This window comes from Syzygium oleosum, unplaced genomic scaffold (assembly GCF_021117445.2).
Source record: "Syzygium oleosum isolate NSW1041296 unplaced genomic scaffold, Sole_v2.1 Sole_v2.03, whole genome shotgun sequence".
Taxonomy (NCBI): domain Eukaryota; kingdom Viridiplantae; phylum Streptophyta; class Magnoliopsida; order Myrtales; family Myrtaceae; genus Syzygium; species Syzygium oleosum.
Genome location: NW_026607487.1, coordinates 14,072,880 through 14,098,395, shown reverse-complemented (window position 1 = coordinate 14,098,395; position 25,516 = coordinate 14,072,880). Strand labels below are relative to the sequence as shown.

The window sequence follows — 25,516 nt, the reverse complement described above, 5'->3', positions numbered from 1 at the left end:
CTCAAAACAGAACAGATGAATGAAACCTGAAAATCAATCTAGAAGGAAATACTATACTCGTAGAACACAATATGTGAAGAACACCTCTCCAATCATTCCCATCCACTATGGCAAAGGAGTAAGGACTTGAGTCAAAACAACAAAAAGCAGTCAGACTTAGCCATAATTTGCAGACTAACCCAATATCAGATGCACATGAAAGCAAATTTAGATAAGAAATACCGCAGAGGCCATACATGGGACTCAATTATTAAATAGGTTTAAGCAAGACTCTGATACATCTAATACACCTGGGCCAAACCCAACAACATTCATACCAGATGCACGTGTATGAATATCATGTCCAAAGTTAACTGTTCTATGTGAACTTGTCCAGGTCTTCTATATTCTGAGCTTATGACTGGAGTTATAACTGATGCAATCAAAGATACTGTTGGCCGACCTCGACCAGATTTTTTCTGGCGATGTTTTCCTGATGGTAAAGGGGTAGGACCTAAAGAAAAGCTTGCACTTATGAATTTTTCACCTTTCCTTTGCGAATGATGTTTCAACTTGTCTGTCATGTTGTCATTTCTAGATAGTGCCAGGATCTTTGAACATGCAAAGAATGGATAAATGATCTGTGCCTTGTGCAGGTGTTTGAACCTGTCATAGGGGATGTAATTTGTACCGGAGATAAGGCTGTCATCAAAGAAGGATATAAAAGTTTTCCAAGCGGCCGGCATACCTCATGTAAGCATCTAAAAGAAATCTGTGTCTTTTGAATATATTGTTGACTGAAGTTAAGGCCAGGAAACTTTGGATTTGTCCATATGCAGTATGACATGGACTGGCATGGGTAAATTTTGTACTCTCAAACAACCTGATTCCAAACAATGTGTACCCTAACAAGATCTTAAATCAGATTATGGATAACGGAAACTTTAGAAGATAGAATGACAATGGATTAGTATTTACTTTGCCTTTTTTATTAAATGCCAACTTTGATGGTAGCTAAGCATGTCTAGTAATAATTGAAAGGTCTTGTTAACAAGGCCATTTGTTAAACATGCTTAATGACGAAATATTCGATCTTCAGAGCATCGATTGTGCATATCACGAGGGTAGTTGATGCATTGAAAATTGCAATATGTGCTCATTTGATAGCTTAAGAAGTGCTCTGGAGTCATTTTTTTAACAAAATCCCAATGAAATAGTCAAATTGTGATTGTTTTGTTCATTCTGATTTTTTTTAAAATTTTTATAGTTCTTTGAAATTTGAAATTAAAGTGAACGCAAATAGAGGCTCTAAGCGAGAGGATCCATGCCGTTGGCTGTGACAATGGAATTGGCTAAAGAGATGTCCGGCATGTTTCTATATTCGCATGCTGCCATTTTATCCAAGCCATTGCACTATTTATGAGTCTTCACGATGAAAGCAAGGACAACATAGAAGAATCAAGTTTCTGAATAGTTTTACTTGTTACATTTGATTGGTCGATGCCATCATTGTATGATGAGAAAAAGTTTACTTGATTTAAGATGCTGACCTGCTTTTCTAGGAGCATGATTCTTTTTGAATCATCATTGGTCAAACATTAACAGCAATAATAGGGAACTGGGTACCTCTTTGAGCTAGTATGTCTCCTCATCCAGAGAAAGTGAAAATCTAGAAGGACCAGTAAACTTTGATGACCCTATTAAATCTGCTGACCAGGTTATGAAAAATATCTAATTTTCAAAATACTCAAAAAATTACCAACTACCAAATTTTTTAGGGAAATTTGGAAAATGTAATAAATGAATTGTTGATTGATTGACTTTAAACGTAATCGATGCATCATTAGAGTACACTACACTATAAGGTAAACAAATGACACGTACGCAATTCAAATCAGATTAACAATGTTTCAAACTTGATTTTGCAAATGATTTTGTCTCCTTTTTGCGACACAATATTCATTTTGAGGGAGCTCTGGTTTGGCAGGTGCTTTTCTGGACTGGGTTTTCTTGCGTGATATTTGTCAGGGAAAATCAGGGCGTTCGATCGTAGAGGCCACGTTGCGAAGCTTTGTATTGTTTTCCTCCCGTTCCTTTCGGCAGCTCTTGTAGGAGTTTCTCGAGTTGACAACCATTGGCATCATTGGCAAGATGCATTTGCTGGGGCTCTTCTAGGTTTCTTTCCAACTTTGATTGAACTTTTTTTAATTATTGCAGTGCCAGCCATCTACTTAAATAAGTGACCGTTCTTTTTAATCCATACAGGGACAATCGTTGCTTCATTTTGTTACTTGCAGTTCTTTCCGCCTCCGTATGATCTACATGGTACTCTCTTTATTCTTTTCTGAAATTGTCTAATCTATTGTAGATAACCTTTTCTTTCGTGAAGATAGCAACTGGAAAAAACACAGATGCCTACAGGAATGTACTCTTCTTTCTGTAAGCTGCGAGTACTGCTTGCTTATGCTAAGGAAAAGGAAAGGCATATGACATGAAGATTTAATTATAACATTATTAAAAGTGGTAGCTTGTTTGTCTCGTCTTAGTGTGTTATTACTTTTGAAGTACAATTCTCGTTTTCCGCGCACCAAAAGAAGGAAAAAACAAAAGAAGTGCCACACATGTTTATGTAAATTTGATGTCTGATGAAAATCATTTTCTTGATTGGCCTCCCTTTTAAACCCTATGGAAGCTTTTTGCAATTGGCGTCCAGCTTTTCTACTTATAGGGACACTTGAGTGACCTATGGTTTTTTTTTTGTTTCTTTCTGTTTTCGTATTGCCTAGCAAGCGGCATAATACATTTGTCTTTCTGTTAGTACCTTAGGATATGAACATGCCCTTTTGGGCATAATTGGTTACTGATTTGTGTCTCAATTTCTGTGCAATTATCCGAGAAGTCGGTAGATCTCAGTAATTTGATTTAACATATGATATTGGATTTCCTGTGATAAACAGTCTGTTTGATTGACTTACGCGAAAGCATTGTTTCCAGTTCATTTACGTACTAGACTAGATCATCATAAATGGAAGTCTTCTGCTTACAATGCTGCAAAACTGTAATTTTAACTCCTCCTGCTCATACACTTATGAACATAGATCATTTTCCTAGATAAGTTGGCTGCTGCCTTGATCCTCATTTGCTGGTCATGTCTTCCTCTTTATATCAACAGCTCAGGATTAGGAGTTTCAATCAGAGTGTCAGGATTTACGCTTAATTTATATTGTCATCAGATTATAAGGATGCATGTTACTGTATAGAGACATCTGCTTATGTTCATGATTGTCAATGTTTAATTGCAGGTTGGGGGCCTCATGCTTACTTTCAGATGTTGGCAGACTCTCGAAATGGCATTCAGTCATCGACAAGCACAGACCATCTGAGAGTACAGCACTCAGAGCTCGAGACTGTGTATATTGATTCGCAATATGGAATGGAAACGTCAAGTGGCAACATTTAGGGATTCAAACCCCATGCTAGACGGGGCGGAGAGCAATCAGAGGCACTGACTTTGGGCTTCAACTTCAAGTACATGTAGAATCTTTAGTTTTCATCAGTACATATGGAAAAGTACAAAACGGAAAGGAAATGGTGGTACTTAATTCCTTTGGGTGCTTGGTAGTGCATAGTGTAATTTTCGGCTGCTAGGTTCTGGTTGTCTTCTAATCTGGTAGCTTCTGAATCAAATGTTCGCGGTACAAAGGCATCATCTTAGGGTCAACGTATCTTGCCTAGTTGTAGGAATGCAAGTGAGGGAGGTGAATGTCAAATCTTGGCAGTAGTGTATAAATTTACACGGTCAAGGAGCCAAGATAAGTGCAAAATGAAGCAGTCAGATGCAAAGGCATAGCTTGGTACCCAGCAGTCAAAACATTTACACCCTATAAGGAATATAATTGAACTATGGGGTGTGCAAGTCAACGCAAAACTGCTTGCCTTAGCTAATTATCCTAAAAGACGAGAATATGCAATCCATACACTACTGGTGAAATGTTACTTTGGCTATTGATGGTGTGGATTTAGGAAAAATTAACAGTAATTTGTTAGGTTTAGGAGACGAACTAGTTATAGTTAAATACCGAGTGCCATTTGAGACAATCCAATTTTCGAAGGTAGAGAGAGTGCATATGGTATTTTACACAATCAAAGGTTACCGCTCAATCTCAAAGAAAAACTCAGCTGTTTGAAATTAGGCCAGCCACAACCCTCACAAAGACGCGATGTGGGCATTAACCGAACGATGTGCAGGAACTGAGCGCAGCATGGCCGAAAATCTTCCGCATTTGATGCCGGAAAATTATTGTATTGGCAGCTTCAGACATTTGAAAAGAACGAGCTCGATGTGCTCTAGTAGCAGGATGTGATACCGACATGAGAACAACATCGAGCCGAGATCAATCAATGTTACAAGAGGATCACTTTGTGGCATGAAACAGGCTTTTCATCTTTGTTATTTCTGGAGTACAGTCGATCATATTCCCATGATCCATTCAAGCACGCTCTGTCGCATCTAGAACACGACCCCGAGACTTTCTTCATCTGCCTCCCACGGGCATGGGAAACGTCCGCCCGTACAACAGTAAGGACCTTCGAGAAGTTCATCAGTACTGACCGGTGTACTGGCCTCAGTTGGTTGACCGTATTGTGGGGGGGATGTTTTCGTTGACAAAGTAAACACTCGGGGGTTACTATAGCCGCAACAGTTCACAGCCTCCAATAATGAATTTGAAGAAGATTGAGACCGGACTTGGTCAATCTCAACCCAATCTAGATAACCCTTTTCCCTACGCCTTGCCCATAAGGCAATTTCCAAGAATGGACAGAAGTTTGACAAAAAAGGGGTGTTCTGTTTGGACGCGCGTTCAGCTCTTTCCATGAAGTCGAATTAGAGGCAATCACACCATCAAGAAGGACCAAGAATGGTGCGGTCCACTTAATAATTTAATCGCTATGCTGTTATCTTTCTTTGCTGTTGGCTGTTATGATAAGGTTTTGTTCGATTATCTCGCGGCTTTTTTGTTATCGGGAGTTATGTGCTCTTTATATAGATGCGATTTAGATAGTTTGGCAAGTTTCTAGAAGCAAACCGAGCAGATGTCTAGACATATAAGGTGCGATTGCTTCTACCGCTTGCAAGAATGAATGAACAAAAATATCTTATTGTCCTCGAAAATGTTTAAACATGACTAATTATTTCGAGTGATCATTTTTAAAAGGATATTTTTCATATCGTTTATTTTTCGTGAAACAGATGAAACCGATTAATGTATATATACCCTCAAACGATTGCATAAGATGAGTAATTTGAACTCAAGTTTGAGTAAAAAAAAATATAACACGTTTACCATACAGGAGCCTGCGGATAATGGAGTGTCTGGACCGTCGTTGTAATGTATTCATAACGAGCTTTTCCTAATTGCCGGTCAAAAAACAGCCAATGTTGACCAACAGAACAAATTCTGATACGCGTCTCTTTCCCTCCTTTCCTCCACTGTTCCTTCTTTGGACTGCCGAAGCCTGGTATCAGCATGCTTTCGTTCAAACCCATTTGCGTCTGACCTCCTATATATACAAACCCTTTTCGCATACCTCTCCACTCATCATTCCAATCTCTCTCTCTCTCTCTCTCTCTCACACACCCACACATAAACACAAGATGGAGATGGTTCGTCCGACTGCATACTACGAAAGCCTGAAGAGGTACTGGAGGAGAAGAAGGTACCAAAAACTATCCGGTAGCCCTGCCAAAAGAAGCAAGCTGAAGGTCATGAGGCTCGGCGGAAGCGGCAGCCAGCGTCACTGGAAGGTGCGGACGGTGCCGAAGCTCCAGTGGAAGATGGCTGCTGCTTCGCTCTCCCCCGTGAAGCTGCTGTCCAAGTTCCACAACGGTTACATCGAAATGATGATCGGCCTCGCGTGCAACGTCGTCAAGTCGAGCAGCAGCGCCGGCATCTTCCGGGGAAAGCAGGTCGCCAAGGAGAGCCAGAAGATATCCATGGTCTCGACCGGGGAAGAGGTCGACGGAAGGTTCGTCATGGAGGTCTATAAGAAATTGGCGGCTTCGCGGCAATTGCCGGACTTTTGAGTCGGATGGAATCATGATACTTTCTTCATTCGGACTGTTGTTTCGTGTATATTTTTGTGTTCCCTTTTTGTTGATTCGACGCGTCTTGTGTGTGTCCCAAAAGCATGGGGGATACTTCGTTTCAAATTTGTTGATTTGTGACTTCGGTATGTTGTGATTAGCGAGCCGCTTCACCGGTGGAAAAGGTCCACTTAATATATATCTAGATCGGATAGACTTTCATCGCTAGAAATCTTAGCTACACCCGATACCGGTGAGCCAAGGTAACCTGCATCGTTGGATAAGATCGACCCCACGTGAGAGCTATTTGATTTGACGTGACATGAGTCGAGTGCACTCAACACTTGCTCAATCATCATGTTCTCTTCGGGCCTTTCTCCTAATGCAGTTGGTTTCACGGCGATTTTGTCGTGGCACCACCCGACGGTTGATAGTGAGTTGCTTTGATTTGACGGTAGAATGGGCTTTTTCATACAAGAGTCGGCACATAATCTCTTCAATTCGACGGTTCGCATTTCGCATGATCAACACGACAAAATGCTATGAAAGTGATCATTCTCCATGAGTGCGACCTAATTACACAAATAAGATGCGTTTTATGTGATCTCAACATGTCTCCTCGAGACCTATGGAGACACGTGGGGCCGGAGTCGACCAGTACAACATACTTCCAATCCGTCTTGAAATGTGAGGGTGCCAATTGAAATACCTTTATGGGTGAGTAAAAAGAACTGCTCGAACTAGATCGAATCGGCCAGTTTCGGTTATTCTAATGGCACCAGTCCGATTTTCAATTTTAAAATTTTTTATCCGTATTTGGTTCCACATGTGGAACCGCAAACTAGGACTGGATCAATTTTTTTTTTTTTTGATTTTCGACAAATATGTAAAAAAATCCTTCGCAAACCCTCCTAACTCCTATCACAATCGCTGTCCTCCGGACCCTCCTCCATCCACAAATCCTATATCCGCCTCTTGCTTGCTCAACTTTAACTCTTAATCACTCTCTCGCTCAATTCTCACTTGAGAAGGGGGAGGTGGGGAGTTCGAATTCCCACATTCGCAAGCGGGGTAGGGGTGGAGCCGTGTAGTTTAAGATGTGGGTTTCGACGCCCACGCCCTGCAAAAGGTGGGGCGCAAGTATGAGTGTGTATCGTGAGTGAGAGATAGAGTAGGACCGACAAAAAAAAAAAGTCGCTCCTGTCCCTCTCTCTCGACGCTTACACTCGCTCGACTCTCAGGCACTCTCTCGCTTGGCGTACTCTCTCACTCGACTCTCAGAGGCCACCCTCTTGCTTGAGTCGCTCGCATCCCTCTTATTGGATGCCTACACTCACTCGACTCTCGGTCACTCTCTTGCTCGACTATCATACGCCACCCTCTTGCCTAAGCTACTCACGCCCCTCTCGCTAGATGCCTCCCTCTTGCGGTCTCATCTTGAGTCTCGATTCTCGCCTCTCTCTCTTGCTCTATTTTTGGCCAATTGTGATCACAATCACATCTTATTGAGGTAAATATTCAATGCTTTGTTTTTTTTGCCTTTCTTTGTACACCATTTTTGATGCTGCATCTAGATCTCATCTTCGAACTGATTATTGTGTTGCTGTTGTCTCTTGGATACTTGCTTCTGATCTCTACTTCAACATCATCGACAAATGGGCTCCTGCTAACTATCTTTGTTCTGTTTATATTTGAGATCATTTTATAAATTTGGGTCATTTCTTTTCCTGCTAGCTATCTTTGTTCTATCTATCTTTGTTCCTTCGAAGCTTTTCTTCTTTGGGAAAATGACACAAACAATCCATGAATTTTGGTTTAATGTGTAATTTGGTCCCTGAACTTTTAATTTGTTCAATGTAATACCTGAACTTTAGCTTAATGTTTAATTTGGTCTCTAAACTTTTAATATGTTCAACGTGGTCCCTAGACTTTTAGTACATATTCAATTTAGTCCCTAAACTATATGAAAATGTTCGATGTAGTCCCTGAACTTGAATTAATGGAAGGACTACATTGAAGATTTTCAAATAGTTCGAGGACTAAATTGAACATGTTCTAAAAGTTTAGGGACCACATTGAACAGATTAAAAGTTCAAGGACCAAATTGAACATTAAGCTAAAGTTCAAGGACTATATTGAATAAATTAAAAGACCATGGATCAAATTGCACACTGAGTCAAAGTTCAGAGATTGTTTGTATTACTTTTCCTTCTTCTTCTATTATTTTCACTCGTGAATCAGTTTCTTTATATGGGTCGTTGAACTTGATGTCCTCAAGGACACAATGGTTTGTGATTTGTAAATTACCTATAAAGAATTATGGACTACATTTTAAACAAAAATTAGAACATGTTACCGATTCCATTGGCCCATTTAGGAATAGGACCGGACCAATTAGTCCAGTCTAGTCCGATTTTAGGATCCGATGGGCCAGTTCCTGGTTCTGGAGTATTGGTCTACTCGAAAACCGATCACTCCTAGATACTGCGGAGCCATTTACCAATATACGAAGAGTTTAGGGGGGCGGGGCAAAATGCAATTCGCAGGAGTTTTCAATCCAAATAGAAAATGGCAAGTTGGCGATAAAGGGGTGGCATGTGATTTGATCACCGCTAGGGCCCTGTCCACGTCGCCTTTTTGCACTCGGAGGATTCCAACTGTCAGCTCGTCAAACTGCTCCTTCTCCACACCACAGTGATCCCTTCACTATTATCAAGGAAAAGTTGGCAATAAAGGGACGGCCGTTTGCCGCCGCCCCCCGCCGTCCTCCTCCAGTTGCTCGCCCCGTCTGTCGCCGCCTGCCCGCCCTATACTCTGCCGCTGCCGCAGCCTGCCCATCGTCCACCGACCGCCCACCCCATCCACCGCCCACCCCATTTGCCGCCCACTCGCGGACCTTCAGCCTCTGCCAGTTAGCCGTCGGAAACAGAAATTTAAAAATAACATATCTAATGAATTTCTATTCGGAGAACATAATTTTTGTGCCGTTATTAAACACTACTTTTACTCAGAAACTCATCCGGGAAATATTTCTAACCAGAAATAAGGCCAGGGAAGAGAAATTTTATTATTTGCCCCCTTAGATGCCACCCTCTCGCTTGAGTCGCGCGCATCCCTCTGGACGCCTACACTTGCTCGACTCTCAATCACTCTCTCACTCAACTCTCAGAAGCCATCCTCTCACCTGAGTTGCTCGCGCCCCTCTCACTCGACACCTCCCTCTTGCGGTCTCATCTTGAGTCTCGACTCTTGCCTCACTCTCTTGCTCTATTTTTGGCCAATTGTGATCGCAAACGCATCTCTTCGAGGTAACTATTCAATGTCTTTTTTTTTTTTGGCGTTCTTTGTATACTATTTTCGATGTTGCGTTTAGATCTCATTTTCGAACTGTTGTCTCTTGGACGCTTGCTCCCGATCTCTACTTCAACACCGTTCACAAATGAGCTCCTGCTGCCTATCTTTGTCCTGCCTATCTTTGTCCCTTCGAAGCTTTTCTTCTCTCTATTATACCACTCGTGAGTCAGCTTCGTTATAATGGGTGCTGAACTTGATGTCCTAAAGGACACAGTAGTTTATGATTTGTGCATTATCTGTAAAATTACAGACTACATGCCTAAAAAAAAAAAAAAAACATGTCACCGGTTCCGGACTAGGGGCCCGTTTGGTTCAACTCTGCAAATGAGTTTCGAGGAAATGCAAATACCTTTAGGTTAAAGCCCCTTGGTTATATACAAATGGTGTTTAGTAAAAAATTCTTTGTGAAGCTACTTTAGCCAAAGTAGTGTTTGGCTTTTTTTTTTTTTTTGCAAAGGGCTTTGGAATTTTCTTTTTTATTATAAAAAAGGTTACCCTTCACCGAAGCCAGTGAAAGGCTACGGCCACCGACGAGCCAAATTTGGCGCCAATGGCCATCGCTTGAGGTTGGGTGATCGCCGGCAAGCCAGATTTGGTGGCGACGGCCGTCGCCCGAGGTCGGACGACCCTTAGCAAGGGTCGTGCAACCCAAGCGGCTCTCACCAAGGGTTGCCCGACCTCAGGTGACGAGGCCTGAGGTCGCGCGACCCAGGCGTCGTCGCCTGGGGTCGCTCGACCCATGTCGTCATCACCTAGGGTCGCTCGACCTCAGGCGACCGTCGCCTGGGGTCACTCGACCCATGCCGTCGTTGCCTGGGTTGTGCAACCTCAGACGACGTCGGCCTGTGTTGTGCCTGGGGTCGCGCGACCTAGGTTGACGGAGCCTAGACAGGCGCGATCCAAGTTGACGGAGCCTGGGTGGTCGAACGACCCCTCATTGGCCCTTCTCCGTCTAGATCCGATGTCGTCGGTCGCCCTTTCACGAAGAAGATGAATAGTAACAACAATAGGCAAAATTGGAATATTAAAGAATAAGTGAGGGTAGTTTGAAAAGAAAAAAATTAGTTTCAACATAAGCCCAAAGTTGGTTCAGACCAACTTTGAGCTTTGAGCATTCTCAATGGGCTTTCGGCCACCAAACACCCTAGCATTTCCCTAAGGGGCTTTCGAGTTCTGGATAGGTGGAACCTGGAATCTGAAACCTGAAATAAAAATAAGTTTTTTGTGTTCTTTCTTGGTTTATATTTTCGCATGATCCTGCTGTGTTTCATGGCTTTAGATGATGAGTGTATAATCTAGAATCACTAGTCCGAGTTTTCATTTTATGACTTGTTAATGTTTTATATTCTTCGTGTGTCTAAATATAAGTTGTGATTAGTTGATCATAGTAGTAAGTGATGATCATTAAAGATGATGATTCACTACAATTGTTTAATTAATAATACAAGTAGAACCTGAGTAAACTTTGGAACCGACACTCGAACCTTGATAGGGTAGGTTCCAAATTCCAAAAAATGATAAACCTATTATCATGAATGGAACCTATACGGAACATAGAACTGCTCAATCCTAGTATCGATTCATTCAATGACTTTTCATTTTAGTTATATTTATTTGAACCGTAGTGTTAGGAGAATTGGTATTATGTATTCTCTTTGATGAATGATAAGTTTGCTTAGTATTGTTCGTTTTGATGAAAAAAAAAATCTGTTAGACCCTGGAACCTGTGACAAGGTAGGTTCCAGCTTCCAGCTTCCGACGAGTAGGTTCTAAGTTCTAGGTTCCAGGTTCCAAAAAATGAGGAATTTATACTTGAGGGTAGGTTCCAAATTTCATGTGAAACTTGTAAAGAACCTGAAATCGCTGACCCTACGTCAAACTACCACTCGTTCACACCACATAGATCTCTTCACTAATTTCAAGGAAAAGTTGTTGGAATGTTAGATACGTTATCCCCCATATCATCACCATCATCATTCTCTCCACTTCTTTGATCCCTTTTCAACTCCTGCGTACTACTCATCCATCGATAAAGTCAGAGAGAATCGCTGATAAAAGACCCGATCGTTCTCCTCTTCCTTTCTGAGGCTTTCTTCCTTCTCGGAGGACTGGAGGACTGACCATGGCGAGCCATGGGGTTGAATTCGAAGACGCATCTTCGGCAGCCGATGAATACCATCTCCTTCACGACGGATGGGGCCGCGATGCCATCACTGATGCTTCCGACGATTCTCGACTCAAGCAGCTCGGTTACAAACAAGAGCTCCGTCGCAGCCTCTCGTACGTAACCCCCCACCAACCTCTCTCTCTATGTTTATTCCTGAAATTGGGCGTTAATCCGTGGAGATGTGATCGGTTTCTGAATGAGAGCTTCGATTTGGGTCTTATGCTCCTTTCTGGGGACACATCTCTCTTCATGTCTGTTTCTATTTTCTCGTCGGAGCTGAAATGATTGAATACGCTTGAGTCATTTTGCTTAAGTACATGTTCTCTGTCATTTTGTTATGTTGAGTGTGGTTTCTGGTGGCATTGAGGAAGTCTTTGTTTGAACCTTTTGTTTATTGTCTAACGTCATGCTTGAATTTTTTATCGATTTTATTTTTTCTCCATATTTTTATCTAATCGTGCAACATCACTTATGAACTTTCAATTGATTCGATCAAGTTCTTGTACTGTTTCAAAGTATACAATGTCGTCCTTGTGGTTTTGGGCAGGGCGATCGCCAACTTCTCCGTGACTTTCTCCATAATATCGGTACTCACGGGTCTCACCACCACCTATGGGACGGGCCTTACCTATGGCGGACCCTTGACCATGATCTACGGTTGGCCATTCGTGGGCACGATGACCATGCTTGTCGGTCTCTCAATGGCCGAGATCTTTTCCGCTTTCCCGACCTACGGCGGCCTCTACTTCTGGAGCGCCAAGCTCTGCGGGACTGAGTGGGGCCCCCTCGCTTCGTGGTTCACCGGCTGGTACGCCATTAACTCTCTCTCTTTTTCACCGATCTTAGACGCAGCAACATGTTAGATAGGCACATGACACATCTGATGCAGTCTCCGCAAACAGAACCCGAAATCGAGCCGCATGGCATCGAAAATCCTCGTAGGTAGAGTCTTAGAATTTGCGACTCCGGTGCTAGTTTAGCGGTTAGGAACAGAATTCGTACGCGGGGACCGGACAGACGAACCGGGTGCAAACAGTAATCGCGCTTAGACCCGCCCCACTTCGAATTTAGGCCAGCGTCGCACTGGATCCACAAAGTTAGTCGGGTATTCCGTATGGTTCCGATCAGTCCTATTTGCGGTATCAAAATTCCATGGCATTCCAGTCACAGACCTTCTGGAAATTGCCTGGCGCAGTGCCTGATCTAAATCCAGCTACAAAAACTGAATGGCCCGTGATGATGTAGCCCAATTTGGACAACGATGCACGGTTTGGATGCAGACAGACAGGGCCCGTTGTATGACCCGGTACAAAATCATCGAACGTGGTCCGGATCGTCAGGCTCAGACCAATTTTGGATCCGGAAATGATTTTCTCCTCCTGTTGTCGTCCTATCGTATGGTAACATCATGCTTTGCTACGTGCGAGATCGATCTGCCAACCATACACCATCACATTCCCACATAAATAAAGAAAATTAAGTCAAAGATTCAGATTTTCTTATTGGGTCAAAGGTTCAGATTCCGTTTCGAAGTTTTAGCACGCACGTTTGCGCCAGCTCAAAAGCACGTGGGAGCCGAATTTTCTGAATCGTCCCTTGGTCAACTTTGCTGATATCAATGTATAATTTTCTGACTTTTCGCGCGGTTGCTGAGGAAACACGTTGGTGCCGTCGAAGCTCCATCTCCATGCCAAAGCGGCGGTGCTTTCACTTTGAAAAATCTTACCCCAACTATGAAAAATTGTTCGTGAAGAGAAATTTCGTGCGATCATCTTGTTGACTTGCCGGGCATGGCCACGCAGCATGTTGTTAGAAAACTCGTCACTCGATTCAAATAGGCCATTTTCAATTCAATTTTCTATAGAAAGATGTCGAAATGAAGATGGTAACCTCAATTAGTCATCGCGCGAAAATACATTTTTGGGATACCGGGGACTTGATACTTAGCCGTGATAATGACACGAAAATATTAGTTTGTTTCCGTTTAACAACTTTTCTTTCTTTCCCATTGAGAATTAAATTTCTACATGAGTTTCAATTATTATATGTGAACTTGTAATATCTGGGTTCCGTAAAATTTAGAAAAATTAAAGTAAATAAATAGTAAGATTTTGGTTTTAAAAAATACAGTGTCCGATATGTTCAAATATTAGACAGTTCTCCCATGTAGCTACGCATTCCAAGGAAGGAGTAGCTAGCCAGAGGTACAGAAAGTGACATGAACGGGGCACGACGTCGCACTTTGGAGCTCGTCGGGAGAAAGGACAGAGAAAAACTTAATTGAATCTTTGATACTTGATCGGATCCGATCCTCTTTCGCCAAAAGAAAGGAGGAGGAAGGAGTTCACGTACACAAATAATTCGATCTGGACCTTAATATTAAAGTACAAGGTAGATTTATCCATCGTTGATTAGATCTACCGAAATGGGTAATAAATCAATTTCTTAATTCATATTTAATGAATTTAATTGTTATACGGGTTAGTTAGAACCGTAAAATGTAAAGTAGGCATTGACCAATAATTAGAATACCAAGAATACAAAGAATCAAGAAACAAATGACATCCGAACGAGATTTAGCGGTATCAACGCGACCTGAGATGAGAAGCAATGTCTCAAAGAGTCACCATCACGTGCTCGCATCTTTCTTTCTTTCATTCTTCCTTCGTTCCAATTATTGGCTGCTCTGTTTGACCATCCTCCTCAAGAGTTGCAATCCAAGGACAGAGCCACTGTCTTTGATATTTCGAGGTGACTTTGCTGCGCTGATTTAATTGGATTGCTCCTCTGAAATTGGAATTCTTCCTTCCTTCCCTTTTCCTTTCCAAAACTCATCAAACCCACCGAAAGAGGAAGGAAGGAAAGAAAGAAAAACTCGAGGGGGAGGAGCAGAAACAGAAACAGAGAGGTTGGTCAGAGCATTTTTACAGTCTCTCTTCTTCTGGGCTGTGTGAAGAAGAAGAAGAAGATGGTTTATGATCATGATAAGAGGGACCTTCCGACTCATGCAGCTCAAAACGGTGGCGTCGCCGTTGACTCGGGTCACGCCCGTTTGCATGAGCTCGGCTACAAGCAGGAGCTCAAGCGCGACCTCTCGTAACGCTCTCTCTCTCTCTCTCTCGTGTACCTCCATAGTTTTCTTCTGGGCTTTTGGCTCGGATTGGGTCCTTCCATCGGGTTCTTCACTGAGGCGTTTGGGTCGTTTTGGTTTGGTTTGGTGGGATAAAATTTCTGTTGCAGGGTGATATCGAACTTTGCGTTTTCGTTCTCGATTATATCGGTGCTCACTGGCATAACCACGCTCTACAACAATGGGCTAAAATACGGTGGGACGGCCTCCATGGTTTACGGGTGGTTCCTTGCTGGTGTTTTCACCATGTTTGTCGGGTCGTCCATGGCTGAAATCTGTTCAGCTTACCCAACCTCCGGGGGCCTCTATTACTGGAGCGCCAAGCTCGCGGGCCGGAAATGGGCGCCGTTCGCATCTTGGTTGACTGGCTGGTAAATTGTTCTTCGGTTAGTTTCGTGATGGCATAAGTGTTTATGCAGATTTCGATACTAATACCCTCAATGGAGACCCCAATTTCTCCCTATTATCCTAGATCCTGTATTAGCGAATTGAATTCGTTCATTTCCAGTATCATTGTTGCTACGAGTAATTGTGTTCGATGGAGTGGATAAAGTCTATCACAATATCGCTATTGAGCAGGAATGCATATTCTTTTGTGGGGTCTGGCGTCGGTGTCACTTTTCCTTGATAAGTGATTGCTTGGATCTAGCTGGTGCCTCGGTAATAGTTGCTTGTTTTTGGTTGGATTTTGTCAAGTCCTTTCACATTCTAGAAAGCTTATCGAGATTGTCTCATTGCTGTCCCTTTCCCTTCATGATCACGATCTTGCGTTTTCCATGAACCAGCGTGAAATGCAGCCAACATAGGGTGAGGTTCAGTGGCAGCATTTGGAACATTGAAACCGACTCCTTTCCCTACAGCCTCCCTAGTTTGCTGTAACTTTGTTGATAGGTAGGGGTATAGTTTGAACATAATAAAGTGAAGACAGACGAGTGTGATTCATACAAAAAGCTTAAATACATTGAATAGCTATCCCTTCTTTAGTTTGGTAGGCTGAAATTCCACCTGACGAGGTGCAAGTACTGCAGTCAATAGCTCTAGTGTAAACCTGGAGATGCATCACATAAAAGCAGTGCAACCATGGAAGTGTTATTGTGTCGTGCTTAAACCTGTTATATTGTGTGTACTGCTGGACCCTCTCATGAACTGCAATTGTGCATTGCCATTACGGCGTGCAGCAAGATTGACTGGAGGAAGTTAAGGAAAAGCGGAGTAATTCGTTACTCCTTACGATCCCATTTATTTGGCAATGGTTTTTAAGAGAAAATTCTGAATGTCTGGGTCCCAACTTGACACGAGTCCTAAATATGCCGTTCCATTTACTTAGTCAACAGAAAATAAGACACAGTGGTCCTATACTTGCATTTTAAGATATATAAATCAGACTGACCACATGAAACTTGCCATGTCAAGCAAATTCAGCAAAAAGAGTCAAATTTTCATGGTAGGAGTATAAACTCGAAACGCTCGGTGTTAGATTATACCGATTCAAGATGGATTTTCCTCTGTCATGCAACCAGACATTCTCATTTATGTTCTTTATCCAACTATGTGCAAGTATCTGGCTGTTGCTTCCAATCTATATTCTCAATCTGTAAGAGCTGAATTTTTCTTTCAAATGACATCTTTCCTAACATGCCTACAAATTTTCTCTTTCAGGTTCAATATTGTTGGTCAGGTACTTTTGAAAACTCCTTACTATGGAACATCAAATCCTTTGCTATACTCAGTAATCCCAAGTTTTCACCAGTTCTAACAATTTCTGGTATATTTTCTTTTGCAGTGGGCAGTCACAACTAGCGTAGATTTCTCTCTGGCACAGTTGATTCAGGTTATTATTCTCCTAAGCACTGGTGGTAAAAATGGCGGCGGATATGAGGCATCGAAATATGTTGTTATTGGTTTCCACGGTGGAATTCTGCTCCTTCACGCTATTATAAACAGTCTTCCTATTTCAGTTTTATCTTTCTTTGGGCAGCTAGCTGCCGCTTGGAATCTTGTAGGTGAGGAATCGAAACCCTGCAAGAACATTTCACGAGGCTTAATTTCTCAATTTGGTTAGCGATCCTTTCCTTCGTCCTCTTACAAGCCTTGGCATCCTGGTTTCAGGTGTTGTTGTTCTCATGATTCTCATCCCCTGTGTTGCGAAGGAAAGGGCTAGTGCCAAGTTTGTTTTCACTTACTTCAACACTGATAACGGGGAAGGTATTGACGGCAGAGTCTATATATTTGTTCTCGGACTTCTAATGAGTCAGTATACACTTACTGGGTATGATGCATCTGCTCACATGGTAAGTCTACCTTCATTAAATTTTTTTCGTTCAACTCTGGGAATAAAATCATTGCACGCACAAGACTTAAACGGGGTTTTGAGATGAAGTCATCAGAAAAGCCTCATGACATAGGGAATTTGCTCAAAATGATCCTCAGAAGCTTTAAGTTACAGTTGATGGGAACATTGTATAGCTACTTGCTAAATTAATACCTTCCACTTTTCTTTGAGATTCCGCCTATTCTCTTGACCATATCCTATAAATACGATATGATCAGATGCTTAGTTTACTTCAAGCCCTTTTATCTTCCTCATGATCACCTAAATGTTTAGACGTGTGAAACTGAAATCCTGTTTCCCATATCCTTTTTCTAGACAGAGGAAACCAAGAATGCTGATAAGAACGGTCCAAAAGGAATTATTAGTTCTATCGGGATATCTATCATTTTTGGATGGGGTTACCTAGTAGGTATCACCTTTGCAGTGACAAACATCCCATATCTCCTAAGCGATGAGAATGATGCTGCTGGTTATGCAATTGCCGAAATATTCTATTTAGCATTCAAAGGCAGGTACGGCAGCGGAGTTGGGGGTATACTTTGCCTAGGGGTGGTCGCTGTCGCCATATTTTTCTGTGGCATGAGTTCAGTCACCAGCAATTCCAGGTAAACATTTTTCTCTCTGGAATTATAATCGGATTGACTCTGATTAGTAGACTCATGTGATGCAAAATGTCGTTCTCAGGATGGCTTATGCATTTTCTAGAGATGGAGCGATGCCATATTCATCACTGTGGCATCAAGTGAATAAGCACGAGGTCCCGATAAATGCAGTTTGGCTCTCCGCTTTTATATCCTTTTGCATGGCGCTGACCGTAAGAACATCTTTTTACTTTTTCACCCCTTGAATTTTCTATTTCCTGCTTCGGGTACATTTCTGTTTGATCTCTTGATGTGGAAAGATCCAACTAAGAGCCACTTTAGCTTTTCCTGGCCAATTCAATCAACTTTTTCTGCATCCCTCAATCTGCTGATCCGTGTGCTTCTTCAATCTGTTTTGCAGTCTCTTGGAAGCATTGTAGCTTTTGACGCGATGGTGTCCATAGCGACGATTGGGCTGTACATTGCTTATGCCCTCCCGATTTTCTTCAGGGTGACATTGGCCCGCAAGTCCTTTGTCCCGGGGCCATTCAACTTGGGTCGGTATGGGGTGGTAGTCGGCTGGACCGCGGTCCTCTGGGTGGCTACGATCTCGGTTCTCTTCTCGTTGCCCGTGGCCTACCCCATCAAGCAAGAGACACTCAATTATACTCCCGTTGCAGTCGGCGGCTTGTTCATTCTTACGGTTTGTTCTTGGGTCTTCAGCGCCCGGCATTGGTTTAGAGGTCCCATAACCAACATAGATACTTGAATTCAGTGTAGTTGTACACGAATGCTATGTGCAGAAACATTCAGTGATTCAAGAGAAACGTAGTAGCTTCGCATCATGTTGAATGGTAGTCGCAGCTAGGGGTGAGCATGGTTCGGATTGGACCGGTCCAACACCTAACCCTGGGACCAACCCGCACAATGTTGGTCCCCAATTTTTGGGACCGAGGACCGACCCTATTAAGCTTGGGACCGAGGACTGGACCGACCCTCTGGGTCCAGTCCGGTTCCGGGGTTAACTCGGGACCAATCGATTTTTTTATGTTTCATTTTTTTTATTCGTTGAAAGGACAAACGGTACACTTTGAAAATACATATTCGTTGACAATGCAATATTGAGTAACCAAAATATGGATCCCGGTATAAATCAAATAAAAATCTAAGATAACGCAACAAAAAAATCTCCACTTAGTAGTATACGAACACATGAAATAAAATGGTCAAAATACATAACATAAATCATAAATTATACAATTTCATATCTTGTTCATTCTCAAAAGATTGCTTCAATTTCTGAACACTTGAAAACAAAACAAACAATTTCATATCTTATTTGTGAGACGCCAAGGAGGGCCAAGTGAAGCGACTTGCATTCACCGTTCGTGAGGCGCTAAGGTGGGCCAAGAGAGGCAAGCTAGTTCGCGAGGCGAGCGAGGATAGGCAAATCTAGCGAACAGCCACAGAGAAGCGAGGGAAGAAGAGAGGCGACGCTCAATAGTCAATAGGGTTTCTATTTTCAACGCCATAAGAAGAGGAAGGAGGGGCCTTAGGCTCTTTGGAAAACAAATAAATAAATAAAATATATATAGAGTTGGTCCGGGTTTGAACAACCCTGAACTCCCAGAACCAAGGACCAACCACACAGTGCAGGGTCCAGAGATCTCAGGACCAAGGACCGACCCAGTCCTCCTGGAAACCGGACTAGGACCGGCCGGGTTAGGCCGGTCCAAGGTCGGTCTAGGGTCAACCCTGGACCATTGCTCACCCCTACTCATAGCAAGCCCGGTCCACCACCCCCCCCCTCTTTTGCCAAAGATTTTCTTTTTTTACACAGCAATACAATTGTTTAGATGTGCACGAGATTGTTTGTGCCATAACTCCAATAAATCGATGTCTCGCATCATAAAAAAATCGCATCATACAAAAACTTAGACAATTGGAAGTGGTATTTATGAGCTGGAGTTCTTCTTCAATTCATGCCGTTGATTGGATTAACGTATTTTGCCTCCAATCAAAGGCATGTCCAAAGCATGACATTCTTTTTATCTGATGTTCCTCGAAATATGAAGACCTTTCCTTAGGAGCAATTTAAAAGAAGGCTGCCCATGTTGACCGCAGAATCATCACATTGTAATTCGGTTTATTCTTCGTCCCTTCGTCATCCTATAAGCCTACCAAGAGCTATTCCTTATCCGAGCAGTCCTAGTGACAAGTCTCTGCTCTCGTCGACCGGATCGTTACTGATAACACGTGTGTAACCAAAAAGATAGGTTGCGCCTACAGAAATCAACTCAATCAACTCGTTCGTGTACTAAGTATCGTGATATAATTCCCTCAAGCGTTGAAATGATCTGCTTATTTGCATGCTTACTTCCAACTTGACACCTTATTTATTGCATTAAGTTTATAAAATCAGTCTTAGAGCATTGCTTCTCTTCCGAGACCACTGGTCCCAAAAGAGCCAACCGTCATCCGCACTGCTTTTCCCACGTGGCGATTGTCCATTGGGCAGCATTTCCGAACTAACGGATAACGGTACGGGGCTTCACATGCGCAAAACCCAGATAACGTCAGCGGGGCCCACGCAGCCCACGTGTCGCGATCCACGTAAGAAAGTTCACGCCCCCCCGGAGCTGACACGTCGGACAAAAAGGTTTGGCTGGGGCAAAGCAAAGATGAGATCAGAGAAAAAGAGGAGTGTGGGAGATAAAGCTCCAAAGTCAGAGATGAACTTTCCCGGGGAAATGGAAAACGAAAGGAAAGGAAAAAAGCTGGGTTCCTGATTTTCTCACGAAGCAGACAGGTAGCTTCTTTTAGTCTTCTCTCTTGATAGGTTGAGTTGCAGAAGATGATCCTCATTTCCTATGTTGTTGTGACTCGGGAGAGTGTTTGGATTCTTTTTTTCCTTTCATTTTTCTGTTTTGATTTAGCTGCATGCACGTTGAAAAGAACTGTAGAGATCTGTGTGATTGAATTGACTTTGGCTCGTATAATTGAAGTCTCAGAACGTTGTTGATTATCTGGTGCGACATTCGCCTGAAATTCTCACTTCTAGCAATACATATTCAAAAGAGCTGAACAGTTCCCAGGTCAGAACATTTTCCTGAAAAGATTTTTGTTTTTCTAAGGAATGGTTTCGAAAAATGATTTCTCTAGGCTTTTGATCCGGCCCTGCGACACCCTTTAAACTTCTCTCGCATTTTTGCGCCTTTCGTTTGCTATAATGAGACAGTGAGGATCGCGAAGCTATATTCATGTTATCCAGTAAAGGTTAAAGCACATTGGGATTGAGCAATATGCAGTATGATCTGATTGGTTCTATTCTTTTTACTAGCTACTTTCTTTATCTCCTTAGATGGGTAATTTAAATGTAATTCTCATCATAGATGAAAAGCCTCGACTAATTTCTATAATAGGACCGAAGTTTCTCGAGCTTTAGATGCATGGGACTTCTGCTTTTTAATCATTAGGAAAACATCCTTCGGATCTTGACAATTCGATGGCTACATAAGCCTGGTGTTGAAGCCATGATCATGTCTGTTTTGATGGTTCTGTTCTGGATGCCTGGTTTCCCGTTTCCCCTCTTGAATCTAGTTGACTCATTTGTTCATGTGTAGCCAGTTGATGGTTAACATTAGCAAGAAGAATTCTTATATGAAGGCGTATAATGGTAATGACTCTTAAATGGGTTTTTTTTCTTTTGCTAAACACTCTTGGATGGGCTTGGCATAAAGAATCGTGACACCAGAAAATTGAAGCTTATGATCTAAAGTAAAGAAAACATGGAGAAAGTCTGTGAATTCTGCATGGCTTTGAGGCCCGTCATCTACTGTCAAGCCGATGCAGCACGACTTTGCCTCTCTTGTGATGCAAAAGTTCATTCAGCCAATGCACTGTCTAACCGCCATCTCCGATCTCTCCTGTGCGATTCTTGCCGGTACCGCCCAGCGTACACTCACTGTCTGGACCACAAGTTGTATATCTGTCGTAATTGTGACAGGAGGATCCACGATGGGTCTTGTCAGCATCGGACGCAGGCAATCAGCAGTTATATGGGATCCCCTTCAGCTAATGACTTTGCAGAATTATGGGACTTAGACTTGAGCCAATTGGGCGATCTTGCTTGCACCGGTCCATCTGATTCGTCTTCCTGTGAACTCGTGGATTTGGGCACAATAACTGCGGATACTTCAGGTTCAGTCTGTCCAGGGGAATGTAATGTTGGATCAAGAAATCAACAAAGAGCTAAGGTAGGCATATTTTCATAATTGTCAATTGTATAAGCTCTGTCAGTTTTTTGTGATGATTAACCAGTCATCATAAGATTTCAAGTTGAGTTCTACGTGGCCGATTTGAGCTTTTTTTGCATACTGCTAGTCTTAAACAGACAAATAGAATGACTGTTCCTGTGTCTGTTTCTCCTCCTTTTTTCAGACATCATACGATAGTCAACAGAATCAGTCGTCTTGCTTCATTATGCGACAGATTCTTGACTTGAGAAAGCTTCAACTAAATGAGAAGAAGGACATCTTATCTTTGATTTGTGATCAAGAGCAAAATGATTTGTCTTTGTCATTTTCTCATAGTCCAAGGAAGTTCAATGAGACTACTGATCAGAGTTTGCAGAGCTGCGAAGATCTTTCTGGGAAAGTGGAGACCTTTCCTTCAACATTTTCCACACTAGGGAATTTACCATCATCTTCAACTTCTGGTACTCCTAGTCCTTGGCAAAGCGAATCCATCTGGCAATGCAGAAGCCCTTTTCAGACTAGTCAGGTTTGACCATTGTCATTGAGTCTGCAGTAGATAATAATTGCATGTTATTTCTCGATTCAGTTTTCCATGTGATATGCAGTGTTCATTTATAAGGGAGTTTCCTCTTCTTTAAATATATTTACCACTTTGATTACAAGTTCAGGCGAAATATCTCATTGAACAAGAGCAACTTCATAATCATAAATATGCTTAGACAGTTCAAAGGTTCAGTAGGAGTTTCGGACGGAGTTTTGTGGTTCTTATGCTCATTTCTTATGAATTTTTTGGTCGTGTTGTTCCTATTGCTTCTTCACATAGTTGCATGTAGTGGTGACGAAAGAAGTGCAGCTAAGATGCTGATAACAAGAAGGTGAAATGTAATAGGCTTCATATATGGTACTTTTTCCTAAAAGCCTTCAGTGAGAAGTGCCAGTGCTTTAATGGCAGAAATAACGCTAGAAAGGGAATTTCTTTAATCTACTCTGGTTAAGGTTCATCTTCATCTGCATGATGTATTACTACTCATGAAGCCACTGATGTGCAGTTTTGGGCCCAAAATATGCAAGATCTTGGGATATGCGAAGAGCTTGTTTGCCATGACGATTTCAACATTCCGGAAGTTGATGTGACATTCCAAAACTATGAAGAACTTTTTGGAGGAGAGCAAGACACAATCAGAGCTCTGCTCGATGAAAGTGAGCTGGCATGTTCTTCTGTGGACAAGGTTGTTCCTGTTGATGACTCAGAGAACAGCAATGCCAAGCTACTCAAGGTTTTACTAACGACCCTCTTAAGGAAGAACCTTTTGAATTACCACGACTCAACTTCCCAGTTGGAGTATCATATGGCAGGGTAATAGATTTTAGATTCTGTCCCCACCCTCCACCTTCCCAAAACCGCACAAACGCGGACCAAGAAAAGAGGAGAAGAAAAATATCACAAACTGCAGGAAATAACAGAAGCAATAGGTTACTGAATTATAATAGTTTCTCTTAGAGTATGAATAGTTAAAAGAACACATTATTGTGACAATCTGCTGAATATGACAGACCAGCTAATAAGAAGTACAAGCAACGTGCTCAATTAGTTCACACTTAGTACTGCCACGGGATGGTCTGGGATAGCTATCACAAATTGGTGTTTTTTTCTAGTCTGGATTTTGGAAACAAAAGCCTAGAGGTTCGGAAATACAGGAATTCCCTTTGACAAACTGTTAAGTGCTCGTTAAATTACAACAAATGTGTTGTTTGTGTTGTGCACTTGAAGCAGTGGATCGAGGAAGACAACTGGAGGTGGTAGACAAATTATAAATGGCCTCAAATTTGGTCAAAGTTCATTTGATTGGATAAAATGCTGTCATCAATTTTCTGGCAGGCCTGGCAAGATGATTTTCGATACTTTAGTCCTCATGTAACACGAATTTTCGGATTCTATAATGTGTATCTCACAGCAGAATGTAATTTTCTATGACAGGATATTTCGTTTGCTTCATCTGTTAGCTTCGGCGCCACCGCTGTTATGGATGGTGACACAGTCCTTACCAACCAGGTTAATTTCATACAACAGGGGACCTTGGACTTGTGCCCTTCCATTCAACGATCTTGTTCGACGTTGTCACCCTCAATTTCAAGGCTCAGTACAGAAAGCACCGGTTTAGATTCTTTAGAAAGCGGCCTTTCACCCAGCATCGATCGAGGAGAACAACAATGCGACTTGCATGAGGAGGACATCATTGAGGGGAATGGCAGAGAAACCGACATAATGAGTAATACAGACAGAGAGAAACCTCGAAGGTGAGCACTAATTTTGACCTAAACAATGCAATGTGTCCTCCCGATGATATTGAGTTCTTCTATTGACTTGCTTTAAAAAATATGCTAATTTATACTACTCTTATAACTGAAAAGGAGGTGTGCATAACTCAAGTGTCATATCCGGACTGTGGTAGGAAAAACTAGTTCCGAATATGATTGATGAATCATGAACATATTGACTTTGCTGGACTAAATCACTCTTGTCACGTTAATAACCGAAATACTGTATGTTCATTAGTGCAACGTGTCATTTTAAGGTGCTTGTTTTCGCACAAATTTGCCACCTATGCCCGTGAGCAGGCAAGGTTGGAAGTGTAGACTGCTTTTGCTATATATATCCAGAAATTAGCAGGACCATGTCGCCTGTGGCCTAAGTACAGGGATTTTTCAGACTCATATTGATCGAAATTATGGCAAGAAAAGAAAAAGGCTAATAGTGGTCAACATAAATCTTGTTCTTTATGAAAGCAGATGAATGTTCCTTCTTCCAGGCACGAGAAAAGAACTCAGAATGCATCCCGAAGAGGGAAAGCGGATGCACGGAAGCGAATAAAGGGAAGGTTAAAGACCGGGGGGTTCGATTCTGATATCGTTGGTGTCATGAGAAGCTACTGAAAGTGGTCTTCCTTCATCTTCATTTTTTGTAGCTGTGCTGTACATAAATGAGCTCTGAGAAATTACACGGGCTATGGAACTTGTCCTGCTGCTACTCATGTTTTCTGAATGTAAATTAATTTTCTGTATCTCGAGCGAGCGCCGGCAAAACTACATGCTTAGAGTGTCATTAAGGAGTCCATGGAATTAAGAGAAGGAAAACAAAGGCGAGAAGAATCTGCAGAAACTGAGCAGAGATTACACCAAGGTTACATTCATACAAGTAGGTGTTGCCCTTGCCATAAAAACGCCAACGGCTGCTCATATTTTTGTTTAGTTTTTGTTTCCTTGTTCTGAAAGTGATGAAATCAATCGCGAGACCAGATTAAGCGCGGTCTTGATAAAAACTAAAAGTAGTTTTGGCAGAGTTAACCTCGGAAGCACGGTGTAAAGAAGGAGCAGTTCTTCAGAAATTCTTTTCAGTCGTTTCTTTTCATGGGTCGGCATGTGGGGGGTTGGTGGATAATTCCGAAGGCCTCCTCGTCAAAAGGGAATGAGGTGATCGATGATAATTCTTGTCGCCTACCCACACGTCCATTCGTTCACATTCACCACCCTTTGGATTTGAAAATTCACCGCACGGTCAAAAAGAGGGTGACACTACCGAAATGGGATCCAATGTTGAGGACCGTGTGGACCGCCGTATAAGGCCATCCTTT

General features: G+C 42.3%; 3 protein-coding genes and 1 pseudogene across 6 annotated transcripts; all 4 read left to right on the top strand.

Moving 5' to 3' along the window:
- The first annotated feature begins 1,907 nt into the window (after positions 1-1,907).
- Positions 1,908-3,582, top strand: LOC115693533 (lipid phosphate phosphatase 2-like; annotated as a pseudogene).
- A 2,053-nt stretch (positions 3,583-5,635) lies between these two features.
- On the top strand, positions 5,636-6,064 carry LOC115693534 (uncharacterized). Its single transcript, XM_030620554.1, has one exon. It carries the CDS (start codon positions 5,636-5,638, stop codon positions 6,062-6,064), a length of 429 nt encoding a protein of 142 aa, XP_030476414.1.
- Positions 6,065-11,398: 5,334 nt separating this feature from the next.
- Positions 11,399-18,473, top strand: LOC115693514 (amino-acid permease BAT1 homolog). Of its 2 annotated transcripts, none has more exons than XM_030620536.2 (8): positions 11,399-11,698; positions 12,133-12,393; positions 16,375-16,393; positions 16,499-16,718; positions 16,825-17,006; positions 17,363-17,652; positions 17,732-17,861; positions 18,050-18,473. In XM_030620536.2, exons 1-8 carry the CDS (start codon positions 11,541-11,543, stop codon positions 18,395-18,397), a joined length of 1,608 nt encoding a protein of 535 aa, XP_030476396.1. In that variant the 5' UTR covers positions 11,399-11,540; the 3' UTR covers positions 18,398-18,473. The 2 variants fall into 2 exon arrangements, with proteins under 2 accessions (XP_030476396.1, XP_030476397.1); XM_030620537.2 differs by lacking the exons at positions 11,399-11,698; positions 12,133-12,393 and adding exons at positions 14,077-14,681; positions 14,826-15,086.
- Positions 18,474-19,887: 1,414 nt separating this feature from the next.
- LOC115665131 (zinc finger protein CONSTANS-LIKE 10) lies at positions 19,888-24,946 on the top strand. 3 transcript variants are annotated; one of them, XM_030587018.2, is made up of 6 exons: positions 19,888-20,437; positions 21,369-21,884; positions 22,069-22,410; positions 22,934-23,161; positions 23,863-24,182; positions 24,695-24,946. In XM_030587018.2, exons 2-6 carry the CDS (start codon positions 21,417-21,419, stop codon positions 24,816-24,818), a joined length of 1,482 nt encoding a protein of 493 aa, XP_030442878.1. In that variant the 5' UTR covers positions 19,888-20,437; positions 21,369-21,416; the 3' UTR covers positions 24,819-24,946. The 3 variants fall into 3 exon arrangements, with proteins under 3 accessions (XP_030442878.1, XP_030442873.1, XP_030442876.1); XM_030587013.2 differs by lacking the exon at positions 19,888-20,437 and having other exon boundaries at positions 21,441-21,884; positions 22,934-23,113; XM_030587016.2 differs by lacking the exon at positions 19,888-20,437 and having other exon boundaries at positions 21,441-21,884; positions 24,675-24,903.
- Positions 24,947-25,516: the final 570 nt, after the last annotated feature.